This window comes from Grampus griseus (assembly GCF_964374135.1).
Source record: "Grampus griseus genome assembly, chromosome: 7".
Lineage (NCBI taxonomy): Eukaryota > Metazoa > Chordata > Mammalia > Artiodactyla > Delphinidae > Grampus > Grampus griseus.
The window spans coordinates 92,865,342-92,879,773 of NC_139001.1; the positions used below are offsets into that span (position 1 = coordinate 92,865,342).

Here is a 14,432-nt window from a genome sequence, read left to right on the forward strand (position 1 = left end):
CTAGATGAGAAAGCAAGGTTTTCTCCAGGCAGCCATCAGCGCCTGCTAAAAAGAAACCCATTTAGGCATGGATCTTCAGACAATTTTTTTAAGGTTTATTATTTATTCATTCATTCATTCATTTTATTTTTGGTTGCATCGGGTCGTAGCTGCGGCAGGCGGGATCTTCATTGAGGCATGCAGGATCTTCTACTGTCGCGTGGGCTTCTCTCTAGTTGTGGCCTGCGGGTTTTCTCTTCTCTAGTTGCGGCCCGCAGGCTCCAGGGTGCGTGGGCTCTGTAGTTTGCAGCACGCCCTAGTTGAGGTGCCCAAGCTCACCAGTTGTGAGATGGGCTTAGTTGCCCTGCAGCATGTGGGATCTCAGTTCCCTGACCAGGGATCGAACCCACGTTCCCAGCATTGTAAGGCGGATTCTTCAGACAAGTTTTTAAGTATTCATTTTAACCTGGCTTCCCCTAATGTAAGACCACGCAAAGATGGGGTTAATCTCACTCTCGATTAGCTGACACTTTCCCACGTTTTCTTTCCAAGACAACGAGTACATCGGAAAGACTCAGGAGGCCTTAAAAAGTCCAGCACTAAATCTTTTGAGTCACTTAATCCCCAAATCTTCCACGTTTGGAGATAATTTTCTTTATGAAAAGAAACCCTAACCTGGCCTGATTCCCCCCTCAAACTTGCTAATGGAACAAACAGGCCTCTCATTAGACTCATCCCTGCAGCTACAGAAATCAGTGTCTCAGGAAGGGCAGGCAGGTTGTGCTTTAGCTCCAGGATGGTTTTGGCTTCTGCTCTCTTTGGCTTCCTCTTGCAGCATCTCATCCAGCTGAGCTCTAGCTAAATTAGACCCAGTAGATAGAGAGTGGGGGAGGCAGGTGCCTAGGAGAAAGGGCTGAACAGTGATCAGGTTCACCCACCAGTGAATGGGCTCCCTTTCCGAGTAATGGGCTGCCCATCCCTGGGAGTGTTCAGAGGTGGCACCACCCCATACGGTTGTAGAAGGAACTCCTTGGAATGGAGACCAAATGGGTTCAAAGACCCCTCCCAAGCCTGAATCCGAGTCTCTGTAACTACAGGAGGGGGCTTTCAAGGCACATATGAGAAACTTTATTATGTCTCTTTCCTTCCTCCATCAGATGTCTCTCTTCTGCCCCACAATTAGAAGTAAGAACATTTCACACTTTACTGAAGGCTCCATTTCCCCTTACCTCACTTCTCTGGGTAATGGTGGAGAAAGCCATCTGCCTGGTTAACCAAATCCCTCCAATGACAAGAAAGACATTTCAACAGCTGAGATATGAGCCTATATTAATAATAGGTAACGTTTATTGAGCACTTACTATGTGCCCCACGCTGTGAGAAAGACTTTACATGCATTTTCCTATTTAATCCACCCAACAATCCAAAAGTGGAAATGCTATTGTTATCTATTACAGCTAAGGAAACAGACTTATGAGATACGTTTGCCCAGCTGTGATGCCCCTGCATGTAGAGCTGGAAAAGATGTGGAGTCAGCACTCAAGTGTGTATATGAGCCAGCTCCAAAGTCCTGTGCTCCGAACCACTAAGCTTCGCTGTTCAGCTGGCAATCCTTCCTTCTACTGTCAGTGTTCCTGTTTAAAGAGAAGAGGAAAGAATGTCCATCGTCCCAAAGGAAGCTGTCCTACAAGGCTGAAAGGAGTAACAGCCCAGCATTCATGTATGCAAGGTAGCCAAGAAGGCTGAGAGCCTAGGGATGGGGAAGCGTTTGGGGGAATAAAACAGAGTCACACAGAAGTTGAGTTCATTCTCTTCAGGGTCCTAAATATTAACCTGAGTACAGTGGGAGCTAGAGGGGAGAATCAATTCAGGAAATCCAAAGTGATTAATTTCAGTCTTGGCGTAATGGACAAATTATGGCACAGAGGCTACTGCAAAAGGGTTCTGAAGCTGATTCTGATTATTTGGCACTGTTGCCCTTGTCTGTATCTGTTCCATCCTTCCAGGTCTCCCAACCCCCAATTAGTCTTTTGATTCCTAGTGCCAATACCTTAGGCCAGTGTAAACTGGAAGCTTTTAAAGGTTTTGTTTGTTTGCTTGTTTGTTTTGAATCTACATTTTAAAGTTGAGAGATTTCACATTTAACAAATCAGGACTTTCAGCTTCTCTTTAAAAAATTGGAAGATATGGCCCAAATTCCCACATAGGGCAATCCAGGATAGTGGCTACCCACTCTGGACAGGGTATGTACCCTCCATGTCTTCACAGTCCCTACCACTCCCTATTGCCTCATTCATTTACAGTATCTGCAGGTTTTTAGAATTTGTCACTGGTGCCTTAGACCTTTACAAGTAGCTCTGGCTACTTACAGCCAGATTGGTTATGGCTTTGGATTTAATAACTTGCTCATGCAAGAACATTGCATGAATTCCCTCTACACACACACACACACACACACACACACTTCCCATCCTGTCCTTCTGCTAATATAAAACTCTTGGTAGAATGATCTCAGAGCCCATCTGTATGGGTGATCAGATCACATTTCTGGGAGCACCCTGGCTCTGCCATGGATGCATTATTCTCTTTAGAAAGTGGACTGTCCACAGGGCTCTGGGCGCTTCCTCTTGTTATAAAGCTGCCTGAGGTCACCGCCAATAAATTACTGGTTTAAGGAAAACAATGACAAGCCTTCTCCATGGAGAACAGAGTTTTCTCACTCAATTATTTCCTAAAGTCATGCCCTCCTTCCCAGCTTGACACCATAATTTTTGAGGTAGCAGCACTGAGTCTGTTTGTTGTTTGTTCTTCGGATCCACACACCACACCTGCCATGTGAGCCCAGCAAACTCTGAGAGTACTACATCCTCCTGGCAGTGGAATTAGTCAAGTTATGATCATTGCACTGTCAATTAAGTGGCTGCTTTGTTAAAATGACTTACCAGAGTGACTCTAAATTGGCTGTATTTGTTTACCAGTCTAGCTTTTCTCTTTGTAAAGGCAATTTCGTTAACTGTTTTTGACTGCTACAGAGCTTCAATGGAAATCATGAATAATCTCATTTTAGCGAAATCAGACCTTTTAGAAACTCAAGATATGACTTAAATTTAGGATAAAAATGGTACCTGGAAAACCAGTAATAATCTTCCTAAATTGGTATATAGCTGCAAGATGGAAGACAGGTTTATTTGCCAAAGTCATTTTTCACCTGTAGGTGCTGGTGACATAAGGAGCTGGGGAATGAGGAGTGGGCTGGGTGCAGTGGCAGTGGGGTGGTGGACCATTTCTCCCACCTAATATCAGCTTGGAAATAGTTGACATTTGATAGCATTGTCACTTTGAGATATATAACCCTCTGTTAGAATTACATGGCCCTTGAGAAATAGCTTCCTTTTTAAAAAATTACTTGGGAAAATATTAACTTTGTCCCTTTGAGTATCCCCTACTGCCATCAAGGAAGTTCGTATTTTTTTTCTCTGTCAAAAACAAAAGTGGCAATTTTTCTTTTCAGAGACAGGGGAGGGCCCAGGGAGGGGACAGGGGGACCCGGTGCTTTCAGAAGGCCTTTGATGCAGCTGCCTCCTGCCATCCACCATCGGGAGGAGGTCTGTCCCTAAGCTTTCTCCCCAACTGGCTTTGAGCCTATCTGGGGACAGAGTACAGCTTTCTGTCATACACAAACAGATAACACACACACGCACACAAGCTCACACACAAACCAACCAGCTGCAGAGCGAGCAACAGGAGGTGGCAGAATGCTTGCCACTGTGTCACTGGATTTGTCAGCATCCCCTCCAAACCACGGCCAAGACTAGTTATTCCCTGGGCTAAAGCCAGCCTGAGAACTTGGGGACCCTGCCAAGCCCTGACAGCCCCTAGGCCTAGCTCTGTTGCCAGAGCCACACAGGGAAGTCATTAATTCGTTAAACAAAGCTTCAATAAACGATTAAGGAGTCCATCATTTGTTCATCAGTGGGCTAGCTGCATAGAGGATATCTGAGCATTCACTTTAAGGAACCTAGACTATTTGGGGGAGAGGAGAAAAGCTATACACTCATTTTAAAATTGAATATTGTCACAAGAGATGCCACTCAAAGCAGCATGTAAGTAAATGCCAAATGCCCTTTCAGAGGAAGGAGTTTCAGACGGTGAATCTCAGCATCAGAGAAAGCAGACACTGTGATGTAGTGGAGACAGCCTGGGCTTTGGAGCCAGACGGACTGGCTGCAGATCCTCACTGTGTGATCACAGCCAAGTTCCTCACCCTCTCTGGACTTCAGTCTGCTTACCCGTGGAGTAGAGGTGGTACATGCCTTCCAGAGTTGTTGAGGGGATTATATGAGGTGGGCTGCATATTACAAGCCTTCAATAAATGTTTGAGTTTTTTGTTCTGCTTTGTTTTTAAGAACATCAGAGCGTTTAAAAAATCAGTTCAGGTAGGATTAGCACAGAGGAAAATGACCTGAGACCATTCCTTAGAAAGAGGAAAGGACGACTATCATAGAAAAAGTTATCATGTCTAGCGAATACTTTAGGAAGTGGAAAGGTATGAGAAAGGATTGTTTCCTTTTTTATCATATTGACTTTTTCCTGAACATGAAAATGTTTCACGTCTATAGGAAATTTGGAAAGCACAGTAAAACGCAAGGAACAAAGTAAAAAATCAAATATAATTCTGTACCCAATGAAAACTCCTATAAACACTTTGGCTTTCCTTCCAACCTTCTCCTAATTTTAACATAACTGAGATCACAATATATACACAGTTTGGAATCCTGGTTTTTGTACCTAATGTTTCATAAGCATCTTCCTCTGTCATTAAAAATTCTTTGCAAACATCACTTGCAATGGGCATATGGAATTCCACATATGGATGTACCAACGTTTTCTCAGCTATTCTACTAACAGTGGACACTTAGGGCTGTTCAGATACTTCACTATTATAAAAATGCCTCTGTGAACGTGAATACTTTTGTTGCAAAATCCTATTTCTTTAGGATAAGTTTCCATAGAAACTTATGGAATTACTGTTCTAAGGTTCCTGCTGAATATAAAGTGTTTTCCACAAAGGATTGTCCCAACCCACATTCCCACCAGCCACAGGCGAGAGACAGTTGGTCTTATCAAATCCTGAGACCCAATATTATCTTTGCAAAGAAAATTTTTTGCCTAATTTGATAGTCACGAAATAGCATTTCATTGTTCTCTTAACTATCTTCTTCCTTCTAGCAATATACCTAAAAGGATGTAAAGGAGTGCTCAGATAAAGGAAAGGAGCTTTCTTTTGTCTGCAAACAATCAACAAATATTTATTGTGCAAATCATTTTACTCTGGATTTACCTTCTCTCCCCTTTTTGGGTGGGTTTGGGAGATTCCACTTTTCAGGTGTTAGCCATTGTGAAGATAAGAGTTTTGAGGTACAATGCTGCTGACATTCTGGGTCAAAACACACCGATTCTGCCACTACTAAGCTTCAAGAAAAGCAAGCCATGGAACCTGTCTGAAACGCCAGCCCTTCAGCCGATAAGATGCCTGTCCTACCTGGTTTATGGAAATGTGAAGATCCTGACATTTTATTAATGATTTATCAAAATTTAAAGTGCTTTTAAGACTTAAAAAAATTCTACATAACATAATATTATGTCCGATTTTATCCCATCATTATTGTGTCCTAAATTGACAGTTTCTGAGAGTCCCACCTCCTAACTCCAATATCAGCTTTCAGTAGATGAGGACCTTCACCGACAAATATTAGGGAAAGGGTCCAGACAAAAGAGGAAAAACTTATGCTCTGTAGAGATACAGTTCCCAGCCTACCCACTGTCTCTGGAACACCTCCAGATTGAAAGGTTTCATCTGGAAGAAAAAGGGGGTGGTGCTTAAGGTCCAGTCTGGGCAAGCCCTCTTCTCGCGAGGGTCCCAGGGAGGGAGGCGTCTGCAGTCCGCGTCGCAGTGCAACCACCTCTCCCGGCGGCTGACGCTCACACCTGGGTCCCCGCTGTCACTCCTGCGGTCACCCCCGCCTGCGGTCGGTCGCACTATTTCTCGGCCCCGTCCTTCACTGGGTCCCTGGCCCCACCCAGGCTCTCCGTGGATGGGAAGTGGCGCGATACTGGAAAGCACTGTCTGGGCGCCCACTGCAAACCCCAGCCGTCTGGGGTTAAGCGTCCAGACTCCACCCCAACTCCACCCCGCCCTGCTCTCCAACCTAATTTCTTACCGCTGCCAAGGCTTGTCCTCCGTATTGGGTCGGACTGCAGATGCGGGGCCGGTAGATGTGGGTTCGAGTCCGCTTGGAACCTCCTGCCAACCCTGGCATTTCATCTCTGCAGGGCTCCTTCCTGTTTCCTCCGCCTGGGGGCTTTGCCAGGTTCACCGCTGTATCCCCAGCGCCTGGAACAGTGTGTGGCATGCAGTCAGCCCTCACTAAATATCTGTTGACTAAATACATCTCTGTAATGGTAACACCCACAGGGTGTTGTGGGAATGAATGATTCTGTGCAACTACCTTGTGATATGTTACAAAAGTACTATTCGCTAAGTTTCTCTAAGAGAACAAAGCATATATATATATATATATATATATATATATATATATATATATATTTTAAGTACTATTCACGAATTGGTTACCTGGGAATACATACCTACTTCTCTATCACAGCCTCCCCCCAGAATTATGCCAAATTATCCTACCTTCTTCTGAAAGTGTTTCCTGACTCTAGTACTATTACTGTGGATGTGCATGCCTAGTTATATACGGCTGTGCTCTGAAGAAAGAATCTTTACTTATTTCATTTCCTGAATGGATTGCATGTGCTGAAAGAGCAGGGAATGGAGTCAGATGTTGGACCCGATGCCAGCATTGCCGCCTATTGGTCGGGTTACTCTGGCAAGTCATTTCCCCTCTCTGGGACTCAGTGTCTCCATCTGTAGCCTTCTCGGGTCTGGAATGCCACCCACGTGAGCAAGGATAGACGCGCCACACAGGGACGCGTCGGTCGCCCGCGCTTTCAACCTCCCTGCAGGCGCATCCTGCTTTCCCAAGTTGCGGCACGCCTCCGGGACGCCCTCCACAGCTCTAGACTCACGAGGTGATCTCGAGCTAGAGCTAAAGGGAGCCGCTGAGGGGCTTCCCTGGCTTAGCCTGCGGGGGCCGCCTGAGTGCTTACCCCCTCGCCCCTCCCTCGCGGCCTCCACCCGCTCATCTGCCCCTCTCCCCCCCCACCCCGCCTTTCTCCCCGCCCCGCCCTCCCGCCCACCCGCGCGGCGCATGCGCCGCCCGCGGAGCGTGTTTTTATAAAAGTCCAGCTTCGACTGGAAACTTCAGTTTGTTGGCTGTGGTAGCAGGTAGCAAAGTGTCTCCTAGGACTTGAGTACTCCGGTAGCCCCCGCGGCTGGAGAGCAAGCGATTACCATGGACGGGTTCCATGTAAGTCGTTTCAACCTGCTTTTTCTTAAACGTATTACAAACACATGAATTTAGAGCGCAACCCCTCTCCGAGCGGGCAGAAACGACCAGAATATTGGAGGTGCCCGTGCCCCCGAGAAGGGGCATAGAAAGGAGTTTTCGTGCGCTTGGCTACGGTCGGGGTGGGGGGGTGGGGTTGGACTGAAATCTTTTTCTAAGTAGAGGAGAAAAGATGGGAACGACCGTTTTCGGTGGCTGCATGTGTCTCCCCCTTGAGTTCTGCGGCGCGCGCCGGGTTTGCACGCTGTTTGCAAACAGAACATTCTGTGCACAAGTGCAGAGAAGATGTGCGCGCTGCCAGAGACCGTGGGTCTCTTACTCGGGGGAGCGGGGGTTTCTTTTGGAGCGAATTACATGATCTGAATTTGGAGATGGAGGGCGGCGCGCCGGGGCTGAGTTCCCAGAGGGAGACTGCGCCCCTGGTTAACTTCAGGAGCAAAGGCGCCTGGGGACCGCTCTTGGTGTTGGGCGCGTGTTCGCTAAACTCTGCTGCCCGCGGAGCTGTGCCAGTGCCCGGGCACTGGGAGCAGAGGGCGGACCCACCGTGCCGCTTGGCTGAGGTGTCTGCGTGTTGGCCGCAGCAGGGAGGTGGCCGGGAGCAGCCCGCGCCACTGAGGATTGAGGGAGAGACATCGCGGGCGTCGCCAGCGCCGCGAGTGGGCCCCGGGCTTCTGGAGTTGGGGGTCGTGCAGAAGTTGAAGGAGTATATAAACGGTCACGGTGCAGCAGCACTCCGAGGTGTGCGCGGCGGGGACTAAGGGTGGAGTGAAGGGCTGGGAGGGCACCTGGGCTGCCGGTAGTTGCGGCGCAGACACGCAGGTGCAAGTGGGGACAGTTGGGCTCTCACCGAGCCCGGTTGCGCCAGTTAACCGTCGGTGGTTTCCTGGAGCCTTTTGAAATCCCCTTGGTAGGGAGGCTTTTCGTTTCCCCCAGCGGCGCGCGATTCAAAGGCTCCCGCGGCGAAGCCGCCCAATCTCTCCCTAGCACCCTGCAGGACCGCGCCTGGCGTGCGGCGGGGCCAAACCGTTGGAGCCACTGCCTGCCGGCGGTGGGCGTGGTGGGCCGCGCGGAAGGCTGGAGCTGGACCACCCGGCCCCCAGCGCGCCCTCCGCCTGGAGGCTTCCAGCTTGCAGACCTCCCACCCCATTAACTGGATCCGTGGCGGGATGGGAAGCGACCCGGGAGAGTGAGGAAATGAAACTCGGGGCGAGGACCACGGGTGCAGACCCCGTGACTTTCCCCTCCCATTAAAATGCTGTGCTCGCTAACGTCCCAAAGGCGCCAAGTGATAAACATGGGTTTGGCAGAGAAACCCACGCCCCTGAGCGGCGCCGGTGGGAGTGAGGGTTCCCCGCTTCTGACACCCCACCCCCGCCCTCAAGCACCAAAGCCCTTCGTTTAAGACCGCATTCCCCTTCCCCACTACGTGTTGCTTGAAGTACGGAATGGTTTGTGTTTAGACAGTCGTGGAGAAAACAGTGTTTCATGCCTTAGAATAAGAGTCTTTGGGACCCCGCAGTGCTTCTTCCTCCCCTCTTCCCTCTCCTGGCGAATCTTCATAGAGAAAGTTAATCCCAGCTCCTCGGAACACGAGATTCTACCCCCAGTCCCACCATCATGCCGCCTAGGAGTGGCCTCTTTGTGTTTTGTTTTGGTTTTTTTCCTCCCAAGGTTTTTCCTTCCCTCTAGTGGGCGGGGCAGAAGAGTTAGCAAAGATGTGACTTTGGAACCCAAAGAATCTCATCGCCCTCTTGTTTTGAACAAAGAATTTTGTAACTGGTTCTCCTAATGAGGGATATAATGAAGCGACTATGGGGGAAGATGGGAGGAGAGTTGTAGGAGTCTAGAATAATTCCCTTGTGCTCTGACCCCAGTACTGTAGTGGGAGCAGAAGTTCCTGAAGCAGGCCGGGCTGAGTTGGTTTTTATAAATTGCTTTTTTAAAATACCAGAAACATTGTTTGGAACTTCGGGAATGCCTGCTGAACTTGAAAAGTGAATGTCCATTCCCTTGCCTTTTTCAGATTTTCTCTTCAGATAATTACACAGAGGATGACTTGGGCTCAGGAGACTATGACTCCATAAAGGAACCCTGCTTCCGGGAGGAAAATGCCCATTTCAACCGTATCTTTCTGCCCACTGTCTACTCCATCATCTTCTTGACTGGCATAGTGGGTAACGGATTGGTCATCCTGGTCATGGGTTACCAGAAGAAACTGAGAAGCATGACAGACAAGTACAGACTGCACCTGTCTGTGGCAGACCTCCTCTTTGTTCTCACACTTCCCTTCTGGGCAGTTGATGCCGTGGCAAACTGGTACTTTGGGATGTTCCTGTGCAAGGCAGTCCATGTCATCTACACAGTCAACCTCTACAGCAGTGTCCTCATCCTGGCCTTCATCAGTCTGGACCGGTACCTGGCTATCGTCCATGCCACCAACAGTCAGAGGCCAAGGAAGCTGTTGGCTGAAAAGGTGGTCTATGTTGGTGTCTGGATACCTGCTCTCCTGTTGACTATTCCCGATTTCATCTTTGCCAACGTCAAGGAGGGGGATGGGAGGTACATCTGCGACCGCTTCTATCCCAGCGACTTGTGGTTGGTGGTGTTCCAGTTTCAGCACATCGTGGTTGGCCTTATCCTGCCGGGTATCGTCATCCTGTCCTGCTATTGCATTATCATCTCCAAGCTGTCCCACTCCAAGGGCTACCAGAAGCGAAAGGCCCTCAAGACCACAGTTATCCTCATCCTGGCTTTCTTTGCCTGCTGGCTGCCCTACTACATTGGGATCAGCATCGACTCCTTCATCCTCCTGGAAATCATCCAGCAAGGGTGTGAGTTTGAGAGCACTGTGCACAAGTGGATTTCCATCACCGAGGCCCTAGCCTTTTTCCATTGTTGCCTGAATCCCATCCTCTATGCCTTCCTTGGGGCCAAATTTAAAACCTCTGCCCAGCATGCACTCACTTCTGTGAGCAGAGGGTCCAGCCTCAAGATCCTCTCCAAGGGAAAGCGGGGTGGACATTCTTCTGTTTCAACTGAGTCGGAATCTTCGAGTTTTCACTCCAGCTAACACTGGACTTGTATACATTAAAGAACTTTTTCTGAAGTTACACATTTTTTCAGATATAAAAGACTGACCAATACTGTACAGTTTTTATCGACTGTTGGACTTTTTTTCTTGTGTGCCTTTAGTTTTTGTGAGGTTTAATTGACTTATTTATATAAATATTTTTTGTTGTTGTTTCATGTTGATGAGCGTCTAGGCAGGACCTGTGGCCAAGTTCTTAGTTGCTGTATGTCATTGTAGGACCGTAGAAAAGGGAACTGAACATTCCAGAGTGTATAGTGAAATCACTTAAGCTAGAAAGTATCCTCAGCTGTTTGTAAATAAATAATCTGTCCATTCCAGTGGAACATTTTCCTCTTCCTGCTCTTAAAGTGTTCGGTTACACTATGTGGTTTTGCTGTAGAAGGTGGCACTTTTAACCAAAGCCTGAAGTGGTGTAGTTTTCAGGAGGGGGTTGATTTCAGTACCTACAATGTACAGCCTTGTATTAAGTTGTTAATAAAAGTACATGATAAACCTACTTAGTGTTACGTTCTGATTTCTATTGACATTCCTTTGGCTGGCAGAAGTCAAAAATAACAGTAGATACCTGCATGGCATGTCAGATCCTGTCCTAGGTATTTTAGTTGTAATATTTTACTTAATCCTTATCACAACTCTATGATAGGCTCTGGTTCTATCACTACTAACATTTTGTAGAGCAGGAAACCAAAGTACAGAAAGCCTAAGTGACTTGGTCAAAGTATAGTAAGTAAGCACAATGAATATCTCAAACCAGGTAATGTGACTTCAGTATCTGAAGTCTTAACCACTCTTAACTCATGGAAGTTTAGAAATATCCAGCCAGTACATATTCCTATGAAAGATAATCTTCCTGAAGGATAAATGTGCGTAAAGAAGAAAAGGTATGCAATCCCATGTTTTAGATTTTACTACTATCATCCCCTTGTGTACTCCAGGTCTGTGCCAGCCAGGCACTGTATGCTCTTCTCATCTACGCCTCTCAATCTAGATGTCGTCACGCCCTTTTGACAGGCAAGGAGACTGAGGTTCAGAGACTTGCCATAACTTGCACTTTCAAGGGGACATACCAGGAGCTGACTCCATTCATCCTTCCAGCCCTTGCTCTTAACCATTACCCACTGTTGTCCCCCAGAACACCTGGTCATAAGGCAACTGAACTGCTATTGAAAATAAAAGCCAAAAGCCAAAAGTGAATGTTTTCTTCATAAAATTAACCATGCCCAAAATACCCCTCTTGCAATATCTTCTATGCAAATCTCAACACTTAATCTATTGCAACATCTAGCACCTCAAGGGTTCAGCCAAGCAGATAAAAGTTAAATTGGTGCTTTCAGAGCTCAGAAGGAAGGTCCATTGATGCAAGCTCCCCATTGCCCACGTTTTGCACAAGATTTTGGAGTCTTATGTAACATCACCCGTGGCTATTTACACTACCATTGTGCAAGCCCCAAGCTCTTGAGTACATTTCAGCTCCGGTCTCCATTCAAAGATAATTTCTAAACTATGGTAGCCATACCTGTCTCACTTGGTGACACACACACGGCACTCCAGGCATGCCCTCAAAGATGATAACCAGGATATAAATAAGGCAATATTTGGTCTACTTTTCATAATTGTTTCTGGCACAGAAAATCCATTTTGGAGGAAAAATTGCAATGTCTTATCTTTCTGAGGCAAATCACATTTGTTGAAGACAAAGTATAGATCCTGTGAAGGGAAATAATTTAATTACTTAAAATAGAATCCAATTTGGCTGTCCATTTTTGCTGCAGTCTATGGAGCTGGGATAATTCAAAGTAGTATTCCTATTCCACTTGAGAACACAATTAGATTTTACATAGGAAATTATCTTGAGGTTTCTTGGTTTTTTACCCTGGGAAGCCTAATTGGATCACCCTTCATTTAAGCATAGTTTTACATGTTTTCTCTCAAAGGCTTAGTCTTAAAGCCGTGACCATTGTAAAAGACTTCACTTGAACTTTCTCTATAAATATTTATTCTTGAGGAGACAATAGAAGAAATCCTTGGAAGGAATTCTTTTTCTTTCTCATCTTAGCTTGAAACCTTGTCACCCCAGATTCCTCGCCTCTGCCCTGGAGTCACAACAAAAGGAACTGAGCTGAAACAAAATTCCCAGTGTCACCAGTCTTAATGGATATTTCATTCTCCTTTGGAACAAAGGTGGGATATCTCTTTTTCAAAAAGAAAAAAAGCCTTGGCTCTCTCCCTGCCCTGAAAGCTCCCCCACCCCTATCATTCTCTGTCCTGACCCTGCCATTTCCAAGCGGCTCCAAAGCATTCCCTGTGTGGTGGTTTGTCTGACAATGCTGGGAAACCCAGTCTGCTGGCCAGCCCTTGCATGAAGTAGCTGATTGTTCCCTTTCCTCATCCCTTATGAATGGGGCCCCTGAAGGTCAGTAATATAGATCCAGTCGTATAATGGAAGCTAAAATATTTAAATTGTATGCATGCTGCCAATAATGGCGTAAATATGACATCTGAGTTATTAATAACATTAAGCCTGTAACTGGGGAGGAAAGTGGATGTTTTTATCTTGCCAAGCCTTTGTTTTCCTCAAATGCCACTTGGCAATTCAGCTCTCCCTTCTGTGGGCTTCTCAGCCTCCTTTTGTGGTTATGCCTATACTTGATTACTATATTCAAGTAATCATTCTGGGGTACTCTTTTAAGAGGATAACCTACAGGCTTTATTTTAATAATTTCAACTAAGTGTCTGTGACTTTCTCCAGGCTTACTGTCAGTAAATAAAGGCACCACAAACAGAATTGAGTTGTCATTATTCCCAGGTAATACTCACTTAAGAGGGTCAAGGACCGCTGGAGACAAGATTCACATGACCTTAGAAAATAATCTAGGCGGCCCCAACACTTGGAAATGTGGCACTGAGCCTGGCATTGTGGGGATTTACCCAGCCCACTTTGAGGAGGTCTCCACTTGGCTGCCAAAGTGGCTTATCCGGTCAGTGCTGGAGAGATCCAAAAGGTAGCCAAAGGAATGGCTTAAGAGGAATGTTGGAGCCTCAGGGACCCATAAAGTAGTGGAGACAAATCCTTTCAGAGCAGTGGTTCTCAACTGGGGGTGATTTTTGCCCCCCAGGGAACATTTAGTAAGGTCCGGAAACATTCTGGGTTACCATACTGGGGGGTGGGTGGGTGGGTAGGAGGGTAGGTGAGGTGTTACTGGCATCTAGTGGGTAGGGACCAGGGGATGCTGCTAAACGTCCTACGATGTACAGGACAGGCACCCACAACAATTACCCAGCCCAAAGTGTCAACAGTGTTCAAGACTGAGAACAAGTTTTTAAGGTGACGGCCATGGGATGAAAATTATTATCAGAATAAGGATACATCCAACCAGCATAATTTCATGAAATTATCACTGGACAGGGTCCCAAGGTCTCCCTTTTGCCTCCTTTATTCTGTCTCATTTCAATGCTTTTTTACCCCCACTTTACTCAACTCACACAATTCTCTTTCACCCTGATTTCAATGTTACTTTGTCATAACAAACATATCTTTCTGTTTGTTTTCTGCTTTCCTGCCATTCTAAGAAGACATCCCACAAAGGGAAATACATGGTAAAGGGTGACTGCTGATGATTCTCTAGTTTCCACCCAATATCTGTCGCTCTAAAGACAACGATGTTTACTCATTTAATCCTCACCACAGCCTGTGACTCAACTAGGAACACTTCCCATCTTTCTCCTTTTATTTGAAAAATAAAAGGTACCAGCCCATTGTTCCATTGTCTGCAACTGATTTGGATTAATTTAAATCAATCCTGTTAAGTCCCATAATTAAAATCTTCTAAAACCTTCTGAAAATCCTTCTTTCAACTGGAAATGCTAAACTGCTTGAAGGCTGAGCTGAA

At 46.5% G+C, this 14,432-nt stretch overlaps 1 protein-coding gene across 1 annotated transcript; it reads left to right on the forward strand.

The window, feature by feature from the left end:
* The first annotated feature begins 7,322 nt into the window (after positions 1 to 7,322).
* Positions 7,323 to 10,991, forward strand: CXCR4 (C-X-C motif chemokine receptor 4). The gene is made up of 2 exons (XM_082659012.1): positions 7,323 to 7,412; positions 9,475 to 10,991. The coding sequence occupies exons 1-2, from the start codon at positions 7,398 to 7,400 to the stop codon at positions 10,519 to 10,521; spliced, it is 1,062 nt and encodes a 353-aa protein (XP_082515138.1). The 5' UTR covers positions 7,323 to 7,397; the 3' UTR covers positions 10,522 to 10,991.
* Positions 10,992 to 14,432: the final 3,441 nt, after the last annotated feature.